General features: G+C 33.3%; 2 protein-coding genes and 1 pseudogene across 2 annotated transcripts; 2 read left to right on the plus strand and 1 right to left on the minus strand.

Moving 5' to 3' along the window:
* Positions 1-5,836: 5,836 nt before the first annotated feature.
* LOC147934599 (uncharacterized) lies at positions 5,837-6,720 on the minus strand (annotated as a pseudogene).
* Positions 6,721-8,717: 1,997 nt separating this feature from the next.
* LOC104728405 (putative protease Do-like 13) lies at positions 8,718-9,834 on the plus strand. The gene is made up of 5 exons (XM_087472695.1): positions 8,718-8,832; positions 8,906-9,036; positions 9,131-9,310; positions 9,446-9,496; positions 9,589-9,834. Exons 1-5 carry the CDS (start codon positions 8,718-8,720, stop codon positions 9,832-9,834), a joined length of 723 nt encoding a protein of 240 aa, XP_087328821.1.
* Positions 9,835-10,088: 254 nt separating this feature from the next.
* On the plus strand, positions 10,089-11,751 carry LOC104724418 (uncharacterized). The gene is made up of 5 exons (XM_010442905.3): positions 10,089-10,396; positions 10,917-11,014; positions 11,118-11,288; positions 11,376-11,418; positions 11,529-11,751. Exons 1-5 carry the CDS (start codon positions 10,173-10,175, stop codon positions 11,608-11,610), a joined length of 618 nt encoding a protein of 205 aa, XP_010441207.1. The 5' UTR covers positions 10,089-10,172; the 3' UTR covers positions 11,611-11,751.
* The last annotated feature ends 6,133 nt before the right edge of the window (positions 11,752-17,884 follow it).

Consider the following 17,884-nt stretch of genomic DNA (forward strand, 5'->3'; position numbering starts at 1 on the left):
GGCAGGTGGTGAGAGTATCTCCACTACAACAGGTGTTGTGAATAGAATCGAATCAAAAAATTATGGTCATGGTGCCACTAATCTACCGGTAATACAAACAGATGCAGCAATTAACCATGGAAATAGTGGTGGTCCGGTTTGCATAGGAAACAAAGTTGTTGGTGCACTACAAGAAAACAGGTCATTTGCTACTCCTACTATAGTCGCTCTTTAGTCGCAAATAAGGGTTTTGCGACTCCTTCGCGACTCTTTCTGATGGTCGCAAAAAAACGGTCGCAAAATATGTTGGTCACAACATGGTCGCTTATTTGCAACTGATTACGGACTCTTTTATATAGTCGTATATTTGCGACGAAAATGTGACTAGAGTTGGTAGTTGTACATTTCCGACTAAACCGCAACGAAGTCTACTTAGGGACAATTTTGTGACTATATATAACAGTCCTATGTTTACGACCGTTTTGGGATTAACGGTAGAGTCTGGGTTTAGCGACTGATTAAGGACGACCTATTAGTCCCAAAAGGGTTGCAAAGTCTGTTTTTAGTTTAGTAGCAGTTGAGTCGCAAATTAGTCGTTTATTATTTGCGATTATGTTAAGACTCTGTTTTTGTAGTCGCTAAGGAGTTCGTGTTTAGTAACTATTGTGCCACTACTTTGTGAATTGGTTTAGTCACAAAATAGTCACATTATTTGAATTGGTTTAGTCACAAAATTGTAACATTATTTGAATTGGTTTAGTCACTAAATAGTCACATTATTTGAATTGGTTTAGTCACTAAATAATCACATTTTTTTAATTGGTTTAGTCACAAATACGTTTTAGCAATCCTAAATCTGATTAATTTCGGAATTTCAAATGCTAATAATCAAAAGGAATGATGATTTAAAGTACCACACAAGCAAACTTATCATCCTAAACAAAAAGATCATCCTAAACATCCAAGAAACAGTATTCAAAAGCAAGTTCATACATAGAGAAAAGGGGAATTAGAAGTTTAGTTGGAAGAAGTATTAGAGGTAGGGGAATTGGCATCTGGTGTTGTGCTTCCATCGGTGGGTTGTGCAGCTGGACTGGAGGCTGGTGTGGTGCCTCCATCGATGGGTTGTGCAGTGGTTGTAGGCGCCGTAATCAGCACAAACCAGAAAACCAAAAGATAAACATTCAGTAATCAGCACAAACCAGAAAACCAAATGCAGAATCAACATCAAATATTCTAGGTTCCTAAGCATAGTGAGTTAAACAATTTTAAGAAAACCAGGATTACTGTTAATCTAAGAATCAACATCAATCATCATTCATATTAAAAAACCAAAATTGACAAAGAAAAATCACACACAAAAGACATAAACGAATTACCTGAAGGAAGATTTCATTTCTTTCTTCAAGCAAAAGAGTTCGATGTGTTGAAATCTCTGAACCATCTGGACCATCATCGTCCATTTCAGTTTGTCTCTCTTCTATGGTCTTCTCATAGGTCTCAGCAACTTGTTTGGCTTTTTGATCCACAAATGATCCATCGGACCGAGTGTGTGTTTTAAGAAACACTTCGACCAGTGATACAGGACGCCCCAGCTCTTCCTCCTACAATGATAGTGAAACACATTAAATGATGGAAATTTTAGAAAAACTTTGAGGTGAAGTGGATGGAAAGAGTAGTGTTACCATTTCTTGATGAATTTGTACATATGATTTCTGACCAGCTAAGTGTTTGTGCACTCCAAGGCCTCCACGGTCCGAGTTTTTGCAATGTGAAGCATTCTCACTCCTCTCAATGGCATCAGGGGTGTTCCAATATTCGCACATGATAGGCCATAATTTATCACCAATCCATGGTGGTTGTACACCACTCCTCCTAACTTGACTGACAATGCTTTTCATCCTGTTCTTTGCTATCTTCAAGAAACCTTCTTTAACGAGCTCAGTAATCCCGATATCCCAATTATACTTCCGCTACAATAACACAAAACAGTTTAGTTAGCAAATTGACCAATTCATATATATATATATATATATATATATATATATATATTGTTAAGTGTTTAAAGCATTGTCAAAACTATAATTTGACTTACCGCAAATGTCCTGAAGTATCGCTCTTGAATGCGTTGTGGAGTAACCTTCCAACTGTAGTAAGGCCCATCAAACTTTCTCCTTAAGATTCCAGCAATGACTCGAGAAAGCTTTCCTTTGTGCTGGTTAAACCTGTTACATTAACTGAGTAAGTCTACTTGAAAATATGAACCAATAACCTATTGAAACTATTGTTGAATATCAAATAACAACCAATTAGTGAAACGCAAACTATTACCGCAAACTAGTGAACACATTCATGGTTTCAGTTTCTATTTTTTGCAAAACCGAGTTTGAATTTTGACATACACTTATAGACACTTAAAGCGGTTTAGACTTAAAGCAAAGACAATTTAAACTAAACTTACAAAAGGAGAGAGTTTTTATACCATAACGTTTCGAATCCAGGGATAGGATGCTAAGACAGGAGTGGTAGATGTTCTCGGCCTGGAAGAGCTAGCAAACCATCCAACAGTTCTTGGTAGTAATCGACATTTGGATTAGGGTTTTGCTGCTCTTCGTTTTCTTCTTCTTCGCCATTAGCTTCCTCCAGAACATGCTCCGGTTGAGGTTGAGGATGAGGAACAGGTAGAGGCACTTGTTGAGGAATCGGAGGCGGGGTAAGTATCCTCCGCGGTGGAGGTGGAGGTGTACTCGACTCTGGATTTGTCCTTGATGGTGGAATTCTTCTCGACGGTGGATCTGTAGTCGGCGATGGACTCCTTATCGGCGTTGGATTTGTAGTCGGCGGAAACTGTGAAGGACGGCTCTGATGTGAATGGCTTCTAAACTGAGTCGCAGAGTGTGTCGGTTCAGAAGGGTTCAACGAATGAGAAGAGGATCTAGGGTTAGCAGTGAAGATTCGGACACCGGTGGCTGTTCTGGCACCGCGACCTCTGGAAGAAATCTTACCCTTAGGAGGCATTAGATCGAGAAAGAGGAAAACGATTGAGAGAGAGAAAAAGTGAGGGTTGAGAGAAATCGATTGAAGATTGAGAGAGAAGGAGAAATTGATTTAGAGAAGGAAAAAGAATTAGGGAAAGGGGAGGATTGAGGATAGATTTCTCCGATTTGTTTGAGAGAGAACTGATAAATGTTTGTGAGAGTAAACCCTAGAGGGAAGACGAAGAAAAAGAAATATCGATGTTAAGTGTTTGTGAGAGTGAAGAAAAGAATATTGTTTAAGTGTTTGCTTAGTTATTAACGAAATTGAGTCGCTAAGTAGTCGCCAATGAATCGCAGATTAATTGACTTTGGGGAAAAAAAACGCGAAACTAAATGATTCTCAAATTTCAGTAAATTTGTGGTGGGAACATAAACCGCCAAAATACCAAATTGTTACTCTTTTGTGACTATTTGAGAATAGTAGCAACCCAAAAGTTTGATTTTCACACATTATGATCTGATTTGCAGCATAAATCACTCATCTTAGTAGTAAAAAGTATATACAATAGGAAGAGTTAGTAAAGCTTAGGTTTTAAAACACAATATTTACATTTATGTAAAGATCTACACATTATACCATTGGTAACATGTATTAGTTAAGATAGTTTTGGAACATATGCATGTTTGTATTGTAAACATTGAAATTTAAACCTTGAAAAAGTATTAGTGAATAGATTCAAGCAAATACAAGGATAAATGTATAACTAAGGATGAAAATACATCTCAAATATGATATTTGAGATACAAAAATATCAAGAGTGGGAAAAACGTCGTAGAGTAGTGGTTAATTCAGGTGTTAGTCGCTAAGTCATCGGAAACTAGTGGCAAAGTAGTCTCAAATTGTTACTCTTTTGTGACTATTTGAGAATAGTAGCAACCCAAAAGTTTGATTTTCACACATTATGATCTGATTTGCAGAATAAATCACTCATCTTAGTAGTAAAAAGTATATACAATAGGAAGAGTTAGTAAAGCTTAGGTTTTAAAACACAATATTTACATTTATGTAAAGATCTACACATTATACCATTGGTAACATGTATTAGTTAAGATAGGTTTGGAACATATGCATGTTTGTATTGTAAACATTGAAATTTAAACCTTGAAAAAGTATTAGTGAATAGATTTAAGCAAATACAAGGATAAATGTATAACTAAGGATGAAAATACATCTCAAATATGATATATGAGATACAAAAATATCAAGAGTGGGAAAACGTCGTAGAGTAGTGGCTAATTCAGGTGTTAGTCGCTAAGTCATCAGAAACTAGTGACAAAGTAGTCTCAAATTGTTACTCTTTTGTGACTATTTGAGAATAGTAGCAACCCAAAAGTTTGATTTTCACACATTATGATCTGATTTGCAGCATAAATCACTCATCTTAGTAGTAAAAAGTATATACAATAGGAAGAATTAGTAAAGCTTAGGTTTTAAAACACAATATTTACATTTATGTAAAGATCTACACATTATACCATTGGTAACATGTATTAGTTAAGATAGGTTTGGAACATATGCATGTTTGTATTGTAAACATTGAAATTTAAACCTTGAAAAAGTATTAGTGAATAGATTCAAGCAAATACAAGGATAAATGTATAACTAAGGATGAAAATACATCTCAAATATGATATTTGAGATACAAAAATATCAAGAGTGGGAAAAACGTCGTAGAGTAGTGGCTAATTCAGGTGTTAGTCGCTAAGTCATCAGAAACTAGTGGCAAAGTAGTCTCAAATTGTTACTCTTTTGTGACTATTTGAGAATAGTAGCAACCCAAAAGTTTGATTTTCACACATTATGATCTGATTTGCAGCATAAATCACTCATCTTAGTAGTAAAAAGAATATACAATAGGAAGAGTTAGTAAAGCTTAGGTTTTAAAACACAATATTTACATTTATGTAAAGATCTACACATTATACCATTGGTAACATGTATTAGTTAAGATAGGTTTGGAACATATGCATGTTTGTATTGTAAACATTGAAATTTAAGCCTTGAAAAAGTATTAGTGAATAGATTCAAGCAAATACAAGGATAAATGTATAACTAAGGATGAAAATACATCTCAAATATGATATTTGAGATACAAAAATATCAAGAGTGGGAAAAACGTCGTAGAGTAGTGGCTAATTCAGGTGTTAGTCGATTATGTTTTCCACGGTCCCATAAAAATCATCCTCTATAGATGTTTCAGAATAATTTTGGCCTCGGACACATATCCCATAATTCATTATCTTTTTGGTCTGCCCGTGTTCCCGCGTGTGAAACATGTAACCTCTTGTAAAATACATGGGCCACGACTTGACTTTGTTTTCTGGACCTTCAACCACTTCATGAACCCAAGGAGGAAAACTTTGAACATGGCTCATTGTATACACCTACATAACAAAAAAAGTTATAAATAAGTGAATTGAACCCATTCAGTAAAATATTTGTTTTATAATAATTTATTTACATATACTTACATATTGGCGAACCCAATCGCTAAAATCTTCATCTCTTTTCGATGTGACTTGATCATCGGTGAGTTCCGGATATTCATTCCGTATTTGAGCGTCTAACACACTATTTTTCCAACATATATAAGACAATTAATCCATAAGATATATTGAAGATAAATCGCTATAAAAATAAATCAGAAATATATACCTCTCAAGGGGACGAAAGTAGTCACAATTCCGCAAAACATATGCATGTGCGCATTTATGATCTTTGTCAGATAGCCAAAACTCTGTAATTTGGCCACTAGGACGACCGACTTGAGTGAATATATCCGGTACGGGTACTGACTTCGATCACAAAATAATTGACTTCAATCACAAAATCTTGCAACATCCAAGCGGGACCTCACATTGTCTTTTGATCTGTCTTTCACATTCATAACAGTGTACATGAGATTATCGAGAATATTCTTCTCAATATGCATGACATCAAGATTATGTCGTAAGTTAAGATCGGTCCAATACGGGAGCTTCCACAAGATGCTTTCTTTGTGCCAATTATGCCAACTTCCATAGCCATCCACTTTATTTTCATGCCCATTTCCTCCACAGTCAGAAGTCTTTGGCGGCTCGGCATTTCTTATGCGCTCATGTAAGACCTGTTCATCCGTCAAATCTTGCGGTGGATAGTCGTTCACTGCGTGTTTACCTTTGAGAAAGTGTTTTTTATCCTTTCGCATTGGATGATTAGCAGGAAGAAATCTCTTGTGGCAATCAAACCAACATGTCTTCCTACCAGCTGGCAATTGAAATGCATTTGTATCGTCCATACAAATTGGGCAAGCTAATCTTCCGTGTGTTGTCCATCCTGACAACATGCCATATGCTGGGAAATCGCTGATAGTCCACAAAAGGACAGCTTTCAGGTTGAAATTTTGATCTAAGGACACATCATATGCCTCCACTCCATTATACCATAACTCTGTTAACTCATCGACCAATGGTTGGAGAAAAACGTCAAGACTAGCTCGTGGATGATTCGGTCCTGAATTCAAAATCGTCAGAAACAAATACTCCGTGTTCATGCACATCCCAGGAGGCAAGTTGTATGGAGTCAATATCACTGGCCATAACGAATGGTGTTTCGACATCCCAAAAGGATTGAAACCATCTGTACATAACCCAAGATAAACATTGCGCGGTTCTGCTGCAAATGAGGGATGCAATTGCTGAAAATTCTTCCACCCAGCCGCATCTGAAGGATGACACATTAATCCCTCCTCAGAGCTGTGCTCAGCGTGCCATCTCATAAAAGCTGCAGTCTTCTCAGATTGGTACATTCTCTTCAGCCTTTCCGCAATGGGTAAATACCACATCTTACTGAACGGTATTCTTCTTCTTCCTTCACTAGCCTTATACCTTGGTTTGCCGCAGAACTTGCAATGCTCCAACTTCTCATCATCTTTCCAAAAGAGCATACAGTTATCTATACATACATCATATGTACGACACGGTAATCCTAGCTTTCGCATCAAAGTCTCCGTCTCATAGTATGAACCGGTTGCCTGATTACCCTCTGGTAAATACTCCGTAAACAGTCATGTCCATGAATCCATACAATTTTCAGACAAATTGTAGTCAACCTTATTGTTCATGAACCGAGCTGCCAACGATAACTGCGACTGCCCTTCCCGACATCCATCATACAATGGAGTGTTTGCAGCAGCTAGCATATCATAAAACCGTTTTGCTTCTTGGGTGGGTTGTTCATGAACATGATCATTTCCACTTTCATGTTCATGATACTCGTTATATGGTACAGAACCATGAAATTCATCATTCACCACCCCAGCATATACATTCTCCCCAACATATACATTTTCCCCATCAAATCCTATTGGTTCAATAGCACTAGCATAATCTGTATTATTAGCATAATGACTACTAGTTCCTTCCCCAACAACATCATAATCTTCACCATGTTCATACCATACATAATAGTTAGGCGTAAATCCTCTACTTAGCAAATGACTAGATGAGACAGCTTTCAACGACTTCAAATTCCCACATACTACACAAGGGCAGTAAAACCTACCTCTGCTATTTTGTGCATGGCTACTAGCAAAAGCGATGAACTCTTCCACACCCGCCGAATAATCCAATGAGATATGATTAGTGAATGGATCGATCCGGTTGTACATCCATGCTCTTGATTGATTGTTCCACATTGTTTTTTTTTCTTTCTTTTTTTTTTTTTAATCTTTTTTTTTCTTTGTTCTTTCCTTCTTCTCTCGTTTTTTTTTCTTTGATGTCGATGTGAATTAGGGAAGAAGTGTGGTTGCATATATATAGGAGATATTTTGCCACTCTTTTGCGACTAATTCAGAAAGAGTCACAAAATATCAGTACACTAACCCACATTGATCACGTTTTTTTGCCGACATGGAGCGACTCTTTTGTGACTAATTCAGAAAGAGTCACAAAATATCAGTACACTAAGCCACATTGATCACGTTTTTTGCCGACATGGAGCGACTCTTTTGCGACTGTTTTTCATGGAGTCCCAAAAGTTGGGTAAATCTACCTTTTACATTCTCAACGTTTTTTGCCGACATGCCGCTACTACTTTGCGACTAAATGATACTCGAAAACATTGTTGCAAATTGTCGCCATATTGCGACTAATTTGCGACGACTCTTACGGACCAGATAGGCAGTTGCAAAGTGGTCACAAAATGTATCTTTTTTGTGACGAAATAATTTCAGTCACAAAAGAATACGTATTCAGTCGCTAAATTGAGACGAATTTGCGTCTGTTTTGTTTAGTCGTTAATAAGCGACGCTTTTCCTTCCATTTTTCCCGTAGTCGTTAATCAGTAGTAAAACAATCACAAAATCGTCGCAAATATTTGCGACTATTTAATCAGTCACAAATGGTAGTCCCAAAATGCCTGTTTTCTTGTAGTGGTGTAGCGTTTCAACATAGTAAACATTCGAATTGTATAGGGCAAGTTATTTCGGATGATTTTGTGCATTTTTTTTTCTAGCAAATGGAATCAAAAGTTTAACTGACAACTTTTTGTGGCTACGTACTTTTCACCAAAACAGGTACTTATTCCCAGCTCCGGTAGTTAAACATTTCATAACCGGTATGGAAAAAACAGGTCACTACGTTGGTTTCTGCTCGCTGAAGCTATCATACCAACCTATGGAGGATGCATATATTCGTATGTATTATAAGATGGGTTCTAAAATGACAGGGGTTCTTATAAACAACATTTATCAACATTCGGATGCCCTCAATATTCTTAAAAAAGATGACATTATTCTTGCAATCGATGGTGTTGCTATAGAAAATGATGGTATAGGTAATACAATCGATACTTATATTTCTCTGTAAGCAGGTTTTGGTGTAACTGCTGAGATTTATATTTGCTGCAGTTGTTTTGCCAAACATAGAAAAAAGGATAACGTTGGATGATTTGGTTTCTATGAAGCAATCAGGTGAAAAAATCTTACTTAAAGTCTTAAGAGAGGGAAAAATGCATGATTTCAGTATCACTCTAAAGCCAGTAAGTCATATATATTATTTGTGAATCACTGAATCATTTGATCACATTTTAGTCTAAATTAACGGATGATTTGTGGTCAATCTACTCTATGAAGGTGCAACGGCTAGTTGATAACAACTCAAGTTATTACATATTCGCTGGTTTTGCCTTTGTGCCTCTCAGTAAACAACACATCAAAAGTTCCAACGCTATGCATAAACTCGCATATAACAACAACAACAACAACAACAATGAGCCCAAAAAAGCCGGTGATCAAATTGTCATTATTTCTGAGGTTTGTGGCTTTGTGATCAAATGATTGCTCTTGTTCTTATTAGTTAGAAAGGAATTACGATAAGTTAAATAGATCTAAATAACAATGTTTTCTATTCTATCATTAACGTTTAGAATCGTTGTTTTCTTATTGTAGATATTAGCTGATGTGATCAATGTGGAATTCTTCATGTTCAAGAATTTGCAGGTAACATAAAGGATCATATAATATAGTTATAAAATTTCACTAAAGTAAAAGACTATTTTGGCTTATCTAAATATTTTTTGTCATGGAAAAAGGTGAAGAGCGTCAACGAAGTGAAGGTCGAGAATCTAAAGCATTTGTATGAACTCATAGAGAAATGTTGCGACAAAGATTTGAGGCTAGACTTAGGAGGTGGTCGAGTTATAGTCTTGGATTATCAGTCGGCGAAAAGTTCGACTTCTTTGATCTTGGAACGTCATAGAGTACCATGGGCAATGTCCAAAGATCTCATGATTGGTCGTCAATCCAAGACATGTTTGAGTACGAGTACGAGAGTATGAAATCGGATTTCGGTTTATTCATTCTATACCGGTTACACTAAATTTGGTTTTGGTTTAATTGATTCTCTCAATTGTATACTATTTTAATTTTATACAAAACAAACAAGATTTTAAAGATTTGTTTTTCAGTATAACAATTTTTATTTTATTTTAACTTATTTTGTAATATTTAAACGAACAAAATAAAATTGTTTTTTTTTCTTTTGGTTTTGTTGGGTTCAATGTATTCGGTATAGTTTTGGTTTAATACAATTGGGTTCGGTTATGGTTTTATGTCCACAACACGAACTATAGAGTCAAGTTTATGCTAGCTTAAGCTTACGGTGAATCGGAGAACGATGATGCAAGAGAAGACTGAAGAAGGGAAGAATCTGTTTGGTTCACCGACGTTCGTTGATCTTGGGAACGGACGGCTCAGATGCGTCGAGACGGGTCACGAGGTTTTAGCCGGAGACGAAGAATCATACGCTCTAAAGAAACGGTGTCGTGTAGGACTCATCGATCACGCTTTGTCTCTGGGAAAGTCTCCTCTCAACATGTTCTCCCCATGCCCATTTTCTCGGTTAGTCACAAAAAAAAATTTCTCAAATTTTTATGTTTTCTGGGGAAAAAAATCAAATTTTTAGAGATTTTTGTTGTTGGGGTTAGGGTTCATAAGAGTGTAAAGATTAAAAATCATTCACCAATTCTACTAATTTCAGGTTTCAGTAGTTATCAAATTGACAAATTTGTACGAATTGCAATTCAAACAAATCATTGGTTATTAACTTTTGATATGTAAAAGAAGTAGAAGGTGAATCTGTTTAGTTGTTTATGATGTTTCTCTCTGTTTTTATAGTTTTGTTCTTTAGATCACTGAGGAGCATTGGTTGTTAATTTCTGTTGTATTTAGTCAGTTTGAGTTGCATTGAAAATAGTTAAAAGTTATAATCTTTCTTTTTGATTTTGAGCCTTTTGGCTTTGTTCTCAGCATCCAAAATGGTTAAAGTTCAAAGCTTTCTTCTGGTTTTGGCTATGTTCTCAGCATTGGAATTGATGACAAGTTATAAGCTTTTCTTCTTGCTTTTTGGCTATGTTCGCAGCTCTAAACTTGTGTGCAAGCTTACTGGGGACACTGTGAACAAGAGCGAGGAACATATCTGGAAACACGTTAATGGGAGAAGATTTCTTCACAAATTAGGTTCAGTAAATTGGTTTCCACTCATGATAATTCATTGACATTTTTGTAATGAATCTGATGTCTTGCTCCTTTTTAATCATTTTGATGTTGGTAAATTTGATAGAGCAAGTGGAAAGAGGAGCTGAATCAGGTGGAAGGACCGAGAAAACACAAGTGACCAAACCAAGATGCGATAAGGAAGATAGTAGTGATTCCGAAGAACCTGACTTTTGGATGCTTAAGTCAAGTTCTGGTTCAGAGTCAGATGAAGAGATTGATGAAGGATACTGTAAAGGTTGTTCTCTTTTCTTTTCTTTTTTGTTGGTTCTATTGTTATCTCCTACCGAAACTTTAACTGGATTTGCATCTGATTTAAGTACAGGTTCTCATTGTGATGCCAAAGAATCTGAAGAGCTATCAGAAAGGTATGTACTATGTACATTTCCTCTCTCTCTATTTTTTATTTTTTTTGGTTACAATCATCCTTTTGATTGTGTCTCATAAATAACTCAATTTAATTTGGTCTCTTCTACAGAACAAAGAGAATGTCAATAGAGATTGGACCAAGTAGCTTTGCTTCTCGGAAGAAAAAGAGAAAGAAGGATGAGTCTTCTTAAGAAGTTGATGTGGACAAAAAAGAAAGATCTCAATTTTGTTTGTAAAAAGAAGAGCTCTTTTGAAAATTATGCCAGAATCTCATGACTGCTAAATTGCAAAACCGAACCATCCATAACCATTAATCACAAGTTCAAGCCAAATCTAAAGACGAAATGGAGGCAATCATCTAAAGACACAAATGGATAGCTAGTCAATTTAAGAAGAAGCTCGGTCAGCCCATGGTTCACCAAGTTTAACATTAATTTTGAACATGACAAATTGTCATAACACATCAAGGGGATAAAGAAGGCAAATCTCCTTTCGGCTAGATGGCCAACTATGTCTGTAACGCCCCGACAGACCGGGGTGTCACAATGTCCAAAGTCGGTTTCCGCAGCATAATAAAGTTCATCACAACCTATAACTGAAACCTGAAGGCAGTAAGGCTGATCACAAACAAACTGAATACCTATTTTGTTTGTAGTAAGTAGTAGTAAGCCTCACAATTATTGAAGCCAAGTATGGTTAAAGTGTTAAACACTTGTCACCACCAACACGTCGTTGTTTTTGTCGGAAGAAAAAGCAATTAATCTCGTGACGGTTAAGTATGGGTTGTTGACGTCCATTTTAAACCCCTATGGTAAAGGTAATGGCCTAGCGGACTTAACCTTTTTAGGGTTTAATTTAAACAATCTATAACTAGATTACCAATCAATCTCAAATTTGAATATAATTAACAGAGAATGATTAAGCATTTCATTTATTTGAATGGAAACTCACTAATAATATACCTAAATAAAAATGAATATATCTATTTTCATAGAGGTGGAATTATATTGAAATGAATAGGTAATACAAACTATCATCATTTTATAGACTAAATACATTTCTATATTAAACAACCTAAACTTGTCAAACATTTTGGCAATTAAAATAGATCATATATAGTTAATCCAATACTGAATTTCTTCAAAATGTAATATATTTATATATAATTTTAGTAATTCTAAACACAACCACAAGTTAAAATTTACCAAAAGTTACAACCATTCATAAAATAAATCAAAATTTTTAATAGTTCATCAAATAAACCAAATGTCCCGGGGTTTAATAAAACAGTTACAACAGTTCATTCAAAATTTTTTTTGTAATTAAAAACCTTAAAAATAATAATTTAGGAAGTGTTTACCCAAGAATGATGTGATCTTAATTATGAAATATACCAAATATTGCAATGGTTCGTCAAATAAGGATATAAAGTTCCAATGGTTCATAAATAAACTAATGTTTATAATAATTAATCAAATAAACATTGCAAATGTTCAATTAAATGGTTAAAATAATTCATTTTGATATATGTTAGTAATTAAAATTTTATAACTGATAAAGAATTACACTCAGAATCTGAATATAATTAAATGTTACAATGATTTCTAAAATAAATCAAAATTGCAATAAATTCTCACAGTGATGAAAATCCATTTTAGCATCACAATCAATGTTAAAATTATGCATGTTGATAAACAATTTAGAGAGTATAGAATGAAGTTGAATATTGAATTTCAAATTATTTTAATTCATCATCTTATGAAAAATAAATGTTGAAAGTAAAGTTTGGAAATTTCTCAACGAAGAAAAAATATATAGATTGACATATAATTATATAGGGATAAAATCATGTAAATTGACATATAAAACTTGTTGTTGTCTATGTCTACGTCGACGTCCACTTAAATTTTGTGTGTTGATAGCTTCAATTATAAGCTACACATAGAAAACTACACAAATTGTTTTTTTGTAACAAATGTTTACTATACTAAATGTTTGAAAAAAAAATCGACTTGTTGTTGTCTAAGTTGATGTCGACATCCACTTAAAATTTGCGTATTGATAACTCGAATTATACGCTACACAAAAACAAACAAATTGTTATTATTGTAAATGTTTATTAACTAAAATTTTGAAAAGAAATCAAATTACACTAATAAAAGGGCTAAACGTGTATGATAGAGCTGTGTTAATTTAGTAGTGCAATACGACTTAAGTGTGATTTATAAAGAAGGAACATAACATGCGGCATATGTGTGGTAATATAGAAAAAGTTGTGAGGAATTTTTTTATTGTCAACAACTAAAAATAAATTATCTCAAATGAACCAATGTGAAGGAATATTGTTTACATATATAATATATTGCAATTCATAATGGTGAAGAATAAAACAACTATATATTTGAATAGTGAAAAATACTACAAGTGGTTTAAAATATATATTTCAAATATCCCAGTCATACTAAGATCAAGATATGACCGTACTACAAATTTATTTTGGTTCCTTGCAGAGAAAAACTAAAAGTAGTTAATCTTATTGTTTACTAGTTTCAAGATAAATAAATATTAAAATAAGACATACAAAATAATAAATATACATGGACGATTGTAATAAGTATCTGAACTCTATGGAACATATTGATTATGTGCTCCGTAAATACCATTATTTGCAATCCATATTTCGTGGGATGCAATATCAAATGATACAAAATGACTAATTGCTGGATTTCCAATTCTTATAACAGCAAAATCAGAAATATTATGATCGTTCGTAAGTGGTATATGGATATCCGATATTATGATCTGAGGAAACAAAGATAGTGTTTATCTCTAGGTGAGGGAGAGAAAAAAAAGTGTGTGAAAAGTGGAATAATAAAGGAAACTCATCCATTCTTCACATTTTCTTCTGGATTCCATGCGCTATCTACACTACCGTCTATTAATCACTCTGTTTTAAACGTCACTCTACTAATATTGTCAACTTTCCATTTCGTACAATTATAGTAAAAATATATAAAAAATGATTTTAGAAGTTGGGGTTTTGAGGTAAAAAGAAAAAACTTTAGGGTTCCTTTTATGTTTATAGATAGAAGCCAATGAGATAAATCCTAAATAATAAATCTAAGGTTTTGACAACAACTCTTTCATCAGCAAATTGAAACCATATATAAGAAAAACCTTAAATCTAATTGTTTAAATGTTATTGCTTCCACATGTTTTTAGATAAAAAAAGAGATAAGTTCAAAACTGCATAAATTATATCATAAAATATCTAAATAAAAATGAGAGTTATGTGATCTTAAATATGAAGTATACCAAATTTTGCAATGATTTGTCAAATAAGGATATAAAGTTACAATGGTTCATAAATAAACTAAAGTGTATAATAATAAATCAAATAAACATTGCAACTTTTCAATTAAGCGGTTAAAATAATTTATTTTAATATATGTTAGTAATTAAAATTTTATAACTGATAAAGAATTACACTCAGAATCTGAATATAATTAAATGTTACAACGATTTCTAAATAAATCAAAATTGCAATGAATTCTCACAATGATGAAAATCCATTTTAGCATCACAATCAATGTTAAAATTATGCATGTTGATAAACAATTTAGAGAGTATAAAATGAAGTTGAATATTGAATTTCAAATTATTTTAATTCATCATCTTATGAAAAATAAATGTTGAAGATAAAGTTTGAAAATTTTTCAACAAAGAAAAAATATATAGATTGACATATAATATAGGGATAAAATTATGTAAATTGACATATAAAACATGTTGTTGTCTAGGACTACGTCGACGTCCACTTAAAATTTGTATGTTGATAGCTTCAATTATATGCTACACATAGAATACAAAAAAAATTTCGTAAGAAATGTTTACTATACTAAAAATTTGAAAAAAAAAATCTTCTTGTTGTTTTTTATGTTGATTTCGAAATCCACTTCAAATTTGCGTATTGATAACTCGAATTATATGCTACACAAAAACAAACAAATTGTTATTGTTGTAAATATTTATTAACTAAAATTTTGAAAAAAATCCAAATTACACTAATAAAAGGGCTAAATATGTATGATAGAGCTGTGTTAATATAGTAGTGCAATACGATTTAAGTGTGATTTATAAAGAAGAAACATACCATGCAGAATATATGCGGTAATACAAAAAATGTTATGCGGATAAATTTTTTTTTTTTGTCAACAACAAAAAAAGAAATTATCTCAAATGAACAAATGCCAAGGAATATTGTTTACATATATAATATATTGCGATTCATAATGGTGAAAAATAAAACAACTATTTATTTGAATAGTGAAAAATACTACAAGTGGTTTAAAATATATATTTCAAATATCCCACTCATACTAAGATCACGATATGGCCGTATTACAAATTTGTTTGGATTCCTTGCAGAGAAAAACAAAAAGTAGTTAATCTTATTGTTTACTGGTTTCAAGATGAATAAATTTTAAAATAAGACTTACAAAACAAGAAATATACCTGGATGATTGTAATAAGTATCTGAACTCTATGGAACATATTGGTTATGTGCTTCGTAGATACCATTATTTGCAATCCAAATTTCGTGGGCTGCAGTATCAAATGATACAAGATGACTAATTGCTGGATTTCCAATTCTTATAAAAACAAAATCAGAAGTATTATGATCGTTGGTAAGTGGTATCTAGATATATGATATTATGATCTGAGTATCCGACGAAACAAAGATAGTTTTGTCTCTAGGTAAGGGAGAGAGAAAGAAAAAGCGTGTGAAAAGTGGGATAATGAAGAAAACTCATCCCTTCTTCACATTTACTTTTGGATTCCACGCGCTATCTACACCACCTTATATTAATCACTCAGTTTTAAACGTCACTCTTACGAATGTTGAAAACTTTCCATTTCATACAACTATAGTAAAAATATATTGAAAAATGATTTTAGAAGTTGAGGGTTTTGAGGTAAAAAAAAAAAAATTAGGATTCCTTATATGTTTTTTTGATAGAAGCCAATGAGATAAATCCTAAGTAATAAATCTAAGGCTTTGACAACAACTCTCTCATCAGCGTATTGAAACTATATATAATAAAATCCTTAAATTTAATACTTTAAATGTTATTGCTTCCATATGATTTTAATTAAAAAGAGATATGTCCAAAACTGCATAAATCATATCATATATATCTAAATAAAAATGAGAGTGATGTGATCTTAAATATGAAGTATACCAAAAATGTTGGAATGGTTTGTCAAATAAGGATATAAGGTTACAACGGTTCATAAATAAACTAAAACTTCAATAATTCATCAAATACACATTGTAACGGTTCAATTAAATGGTTAAAATGATTTATTTTGATATATGCGAGTAATTAAAATTTTATAATGGAATAAGAATTATACTCATAAACTGAATATAATTAAATGTTACAACGATTTCTAAAATAAATTAAAATTGCAATGAATTCTCACAGTGATGAAAATCCATTTGAGCATCACAATCAATGTTAAAATTATGCATGTTGATAAACAATTTAGAGTATAGAATGAAGTTGAATATTGAATTTCAAATTGTTTTATTTCATCATCTTATGAAAAATAAATGTTGAAAATAAATTTTGGAAATTTATCAACGAAGAAGAAATATATAGATTTCTAAAGATGTGAGAATTTGAATATATTCAACTGTTTGTAAAAGACACAAATTTATTTCCAACAGTCCCAATTTTGTGGAGATACGCAACCGTAATTTTTTTTCTCAACATATATAATTTTATGAAAAGTACAACGAAATAACACAATTTTGTATTTATTCATATTGTTATTATTATATCAAAATTTTTGAAAAATATTGTTTTTTTTATAAATGAATATTATTTGCATTTATTAATTAGTTGATTATTGTAAAACTATTATTATTCCAGGAAGTGACTGTCGAAACTGTGCGAGTGAGGACAAAACACAAGAAAAGGTCATGTAGTGATTTGTAGGGACGGTAACAAGTCTTTAAAGCCTCCCGAACGTAGCAAACCGACCGTCAGATATGGATGGACTCACATGACTAGTGAGAGGTGGCGGTCGGGGCATTTCAGTTTGGTATTAGAGCCCTTACGGTTCTAGGTTTGGGTTCACTAGGCTTTATGCTGTAGATGTTGTGGATTTGCATGCTTTGATTGATTATGTGAGTTAGTCAATTGTGTGTGGCATAGAGTCCTAGAACATCCTCTTCGAGCCTACAATGTGATTCCACGGTGAGTTTATGTTTTTGTGTTCTGTAGAGTTTGCTTGCTTAGCTTTTTGTTTATGGTAGTGCAGATGGTTAAGGGTGGTGCTGTTTCAAGTCGTGGATGCGGATGTGGTCATGATAGGGGCAGAGGCCCAGCGGTTAGTGATATTGTGGATAAGAGTGTGACAGTTGAGGGTGTCGGCGACTCGCAGGACTTCCAGGAG

The sequence above is a fragment of the Camelina sativa genome, chromosome 11 (assembly GCF_030686135.1).
Source record: "Camelina sativa cultivar CO46 ecotype springtype chromosome 11, ASM3068613v1".
NCBI classification, from domain to species: domain Eukaryota; kingdom Viridiplantae; phylum Streptophyta; class Magnoliopsida; order Brassicales; family Brassicaceae; genus Camelina; species Camelina sativa.

Coding starts and splice junctions, on each gene's coding strand:
- LOC104728405 (XM_087472695.1), top strand. CDS start 8,718: ATGACAGGGGTTCTTATAAACAACATTTATCAACATTCGGATGCCCTC. Junction 8,833..8,905: donor TATAGAAAATGATGGTATAG/GTAATACAATCG, acceptor TATTTGCTGCAG/TTGTTTTGCCAAACATAGAA. Junction 9,037..9,130: donor TCAGTATCACTCTAAAGCCA/GTAAGTCATATA, acceptor TACTCTATGAAG/GTGCAACGGCTAGTTGATAA.
- LOC104724418 (XM_010442905.3), top strand. CDS start 10,173: ATGATGCAAGAGAAGACTGAAGAAGGGAAGAATCTGTTTGGTTCACCG. Junction 11,015..11,117: donor AAGATTTCTTCACAAATTAG/GTTCAGTAAATT, acceptor TAAATTTGATAG/AGCAAGTGGAAAGAGGAGCT. Junction 11,289..11,375: donor TGATGAAGGATACTGTAAAG/GTTGTTCTCTTT, acceptor ATTTAAGTACAG/GTTCTCATTGTGATGCCAAA.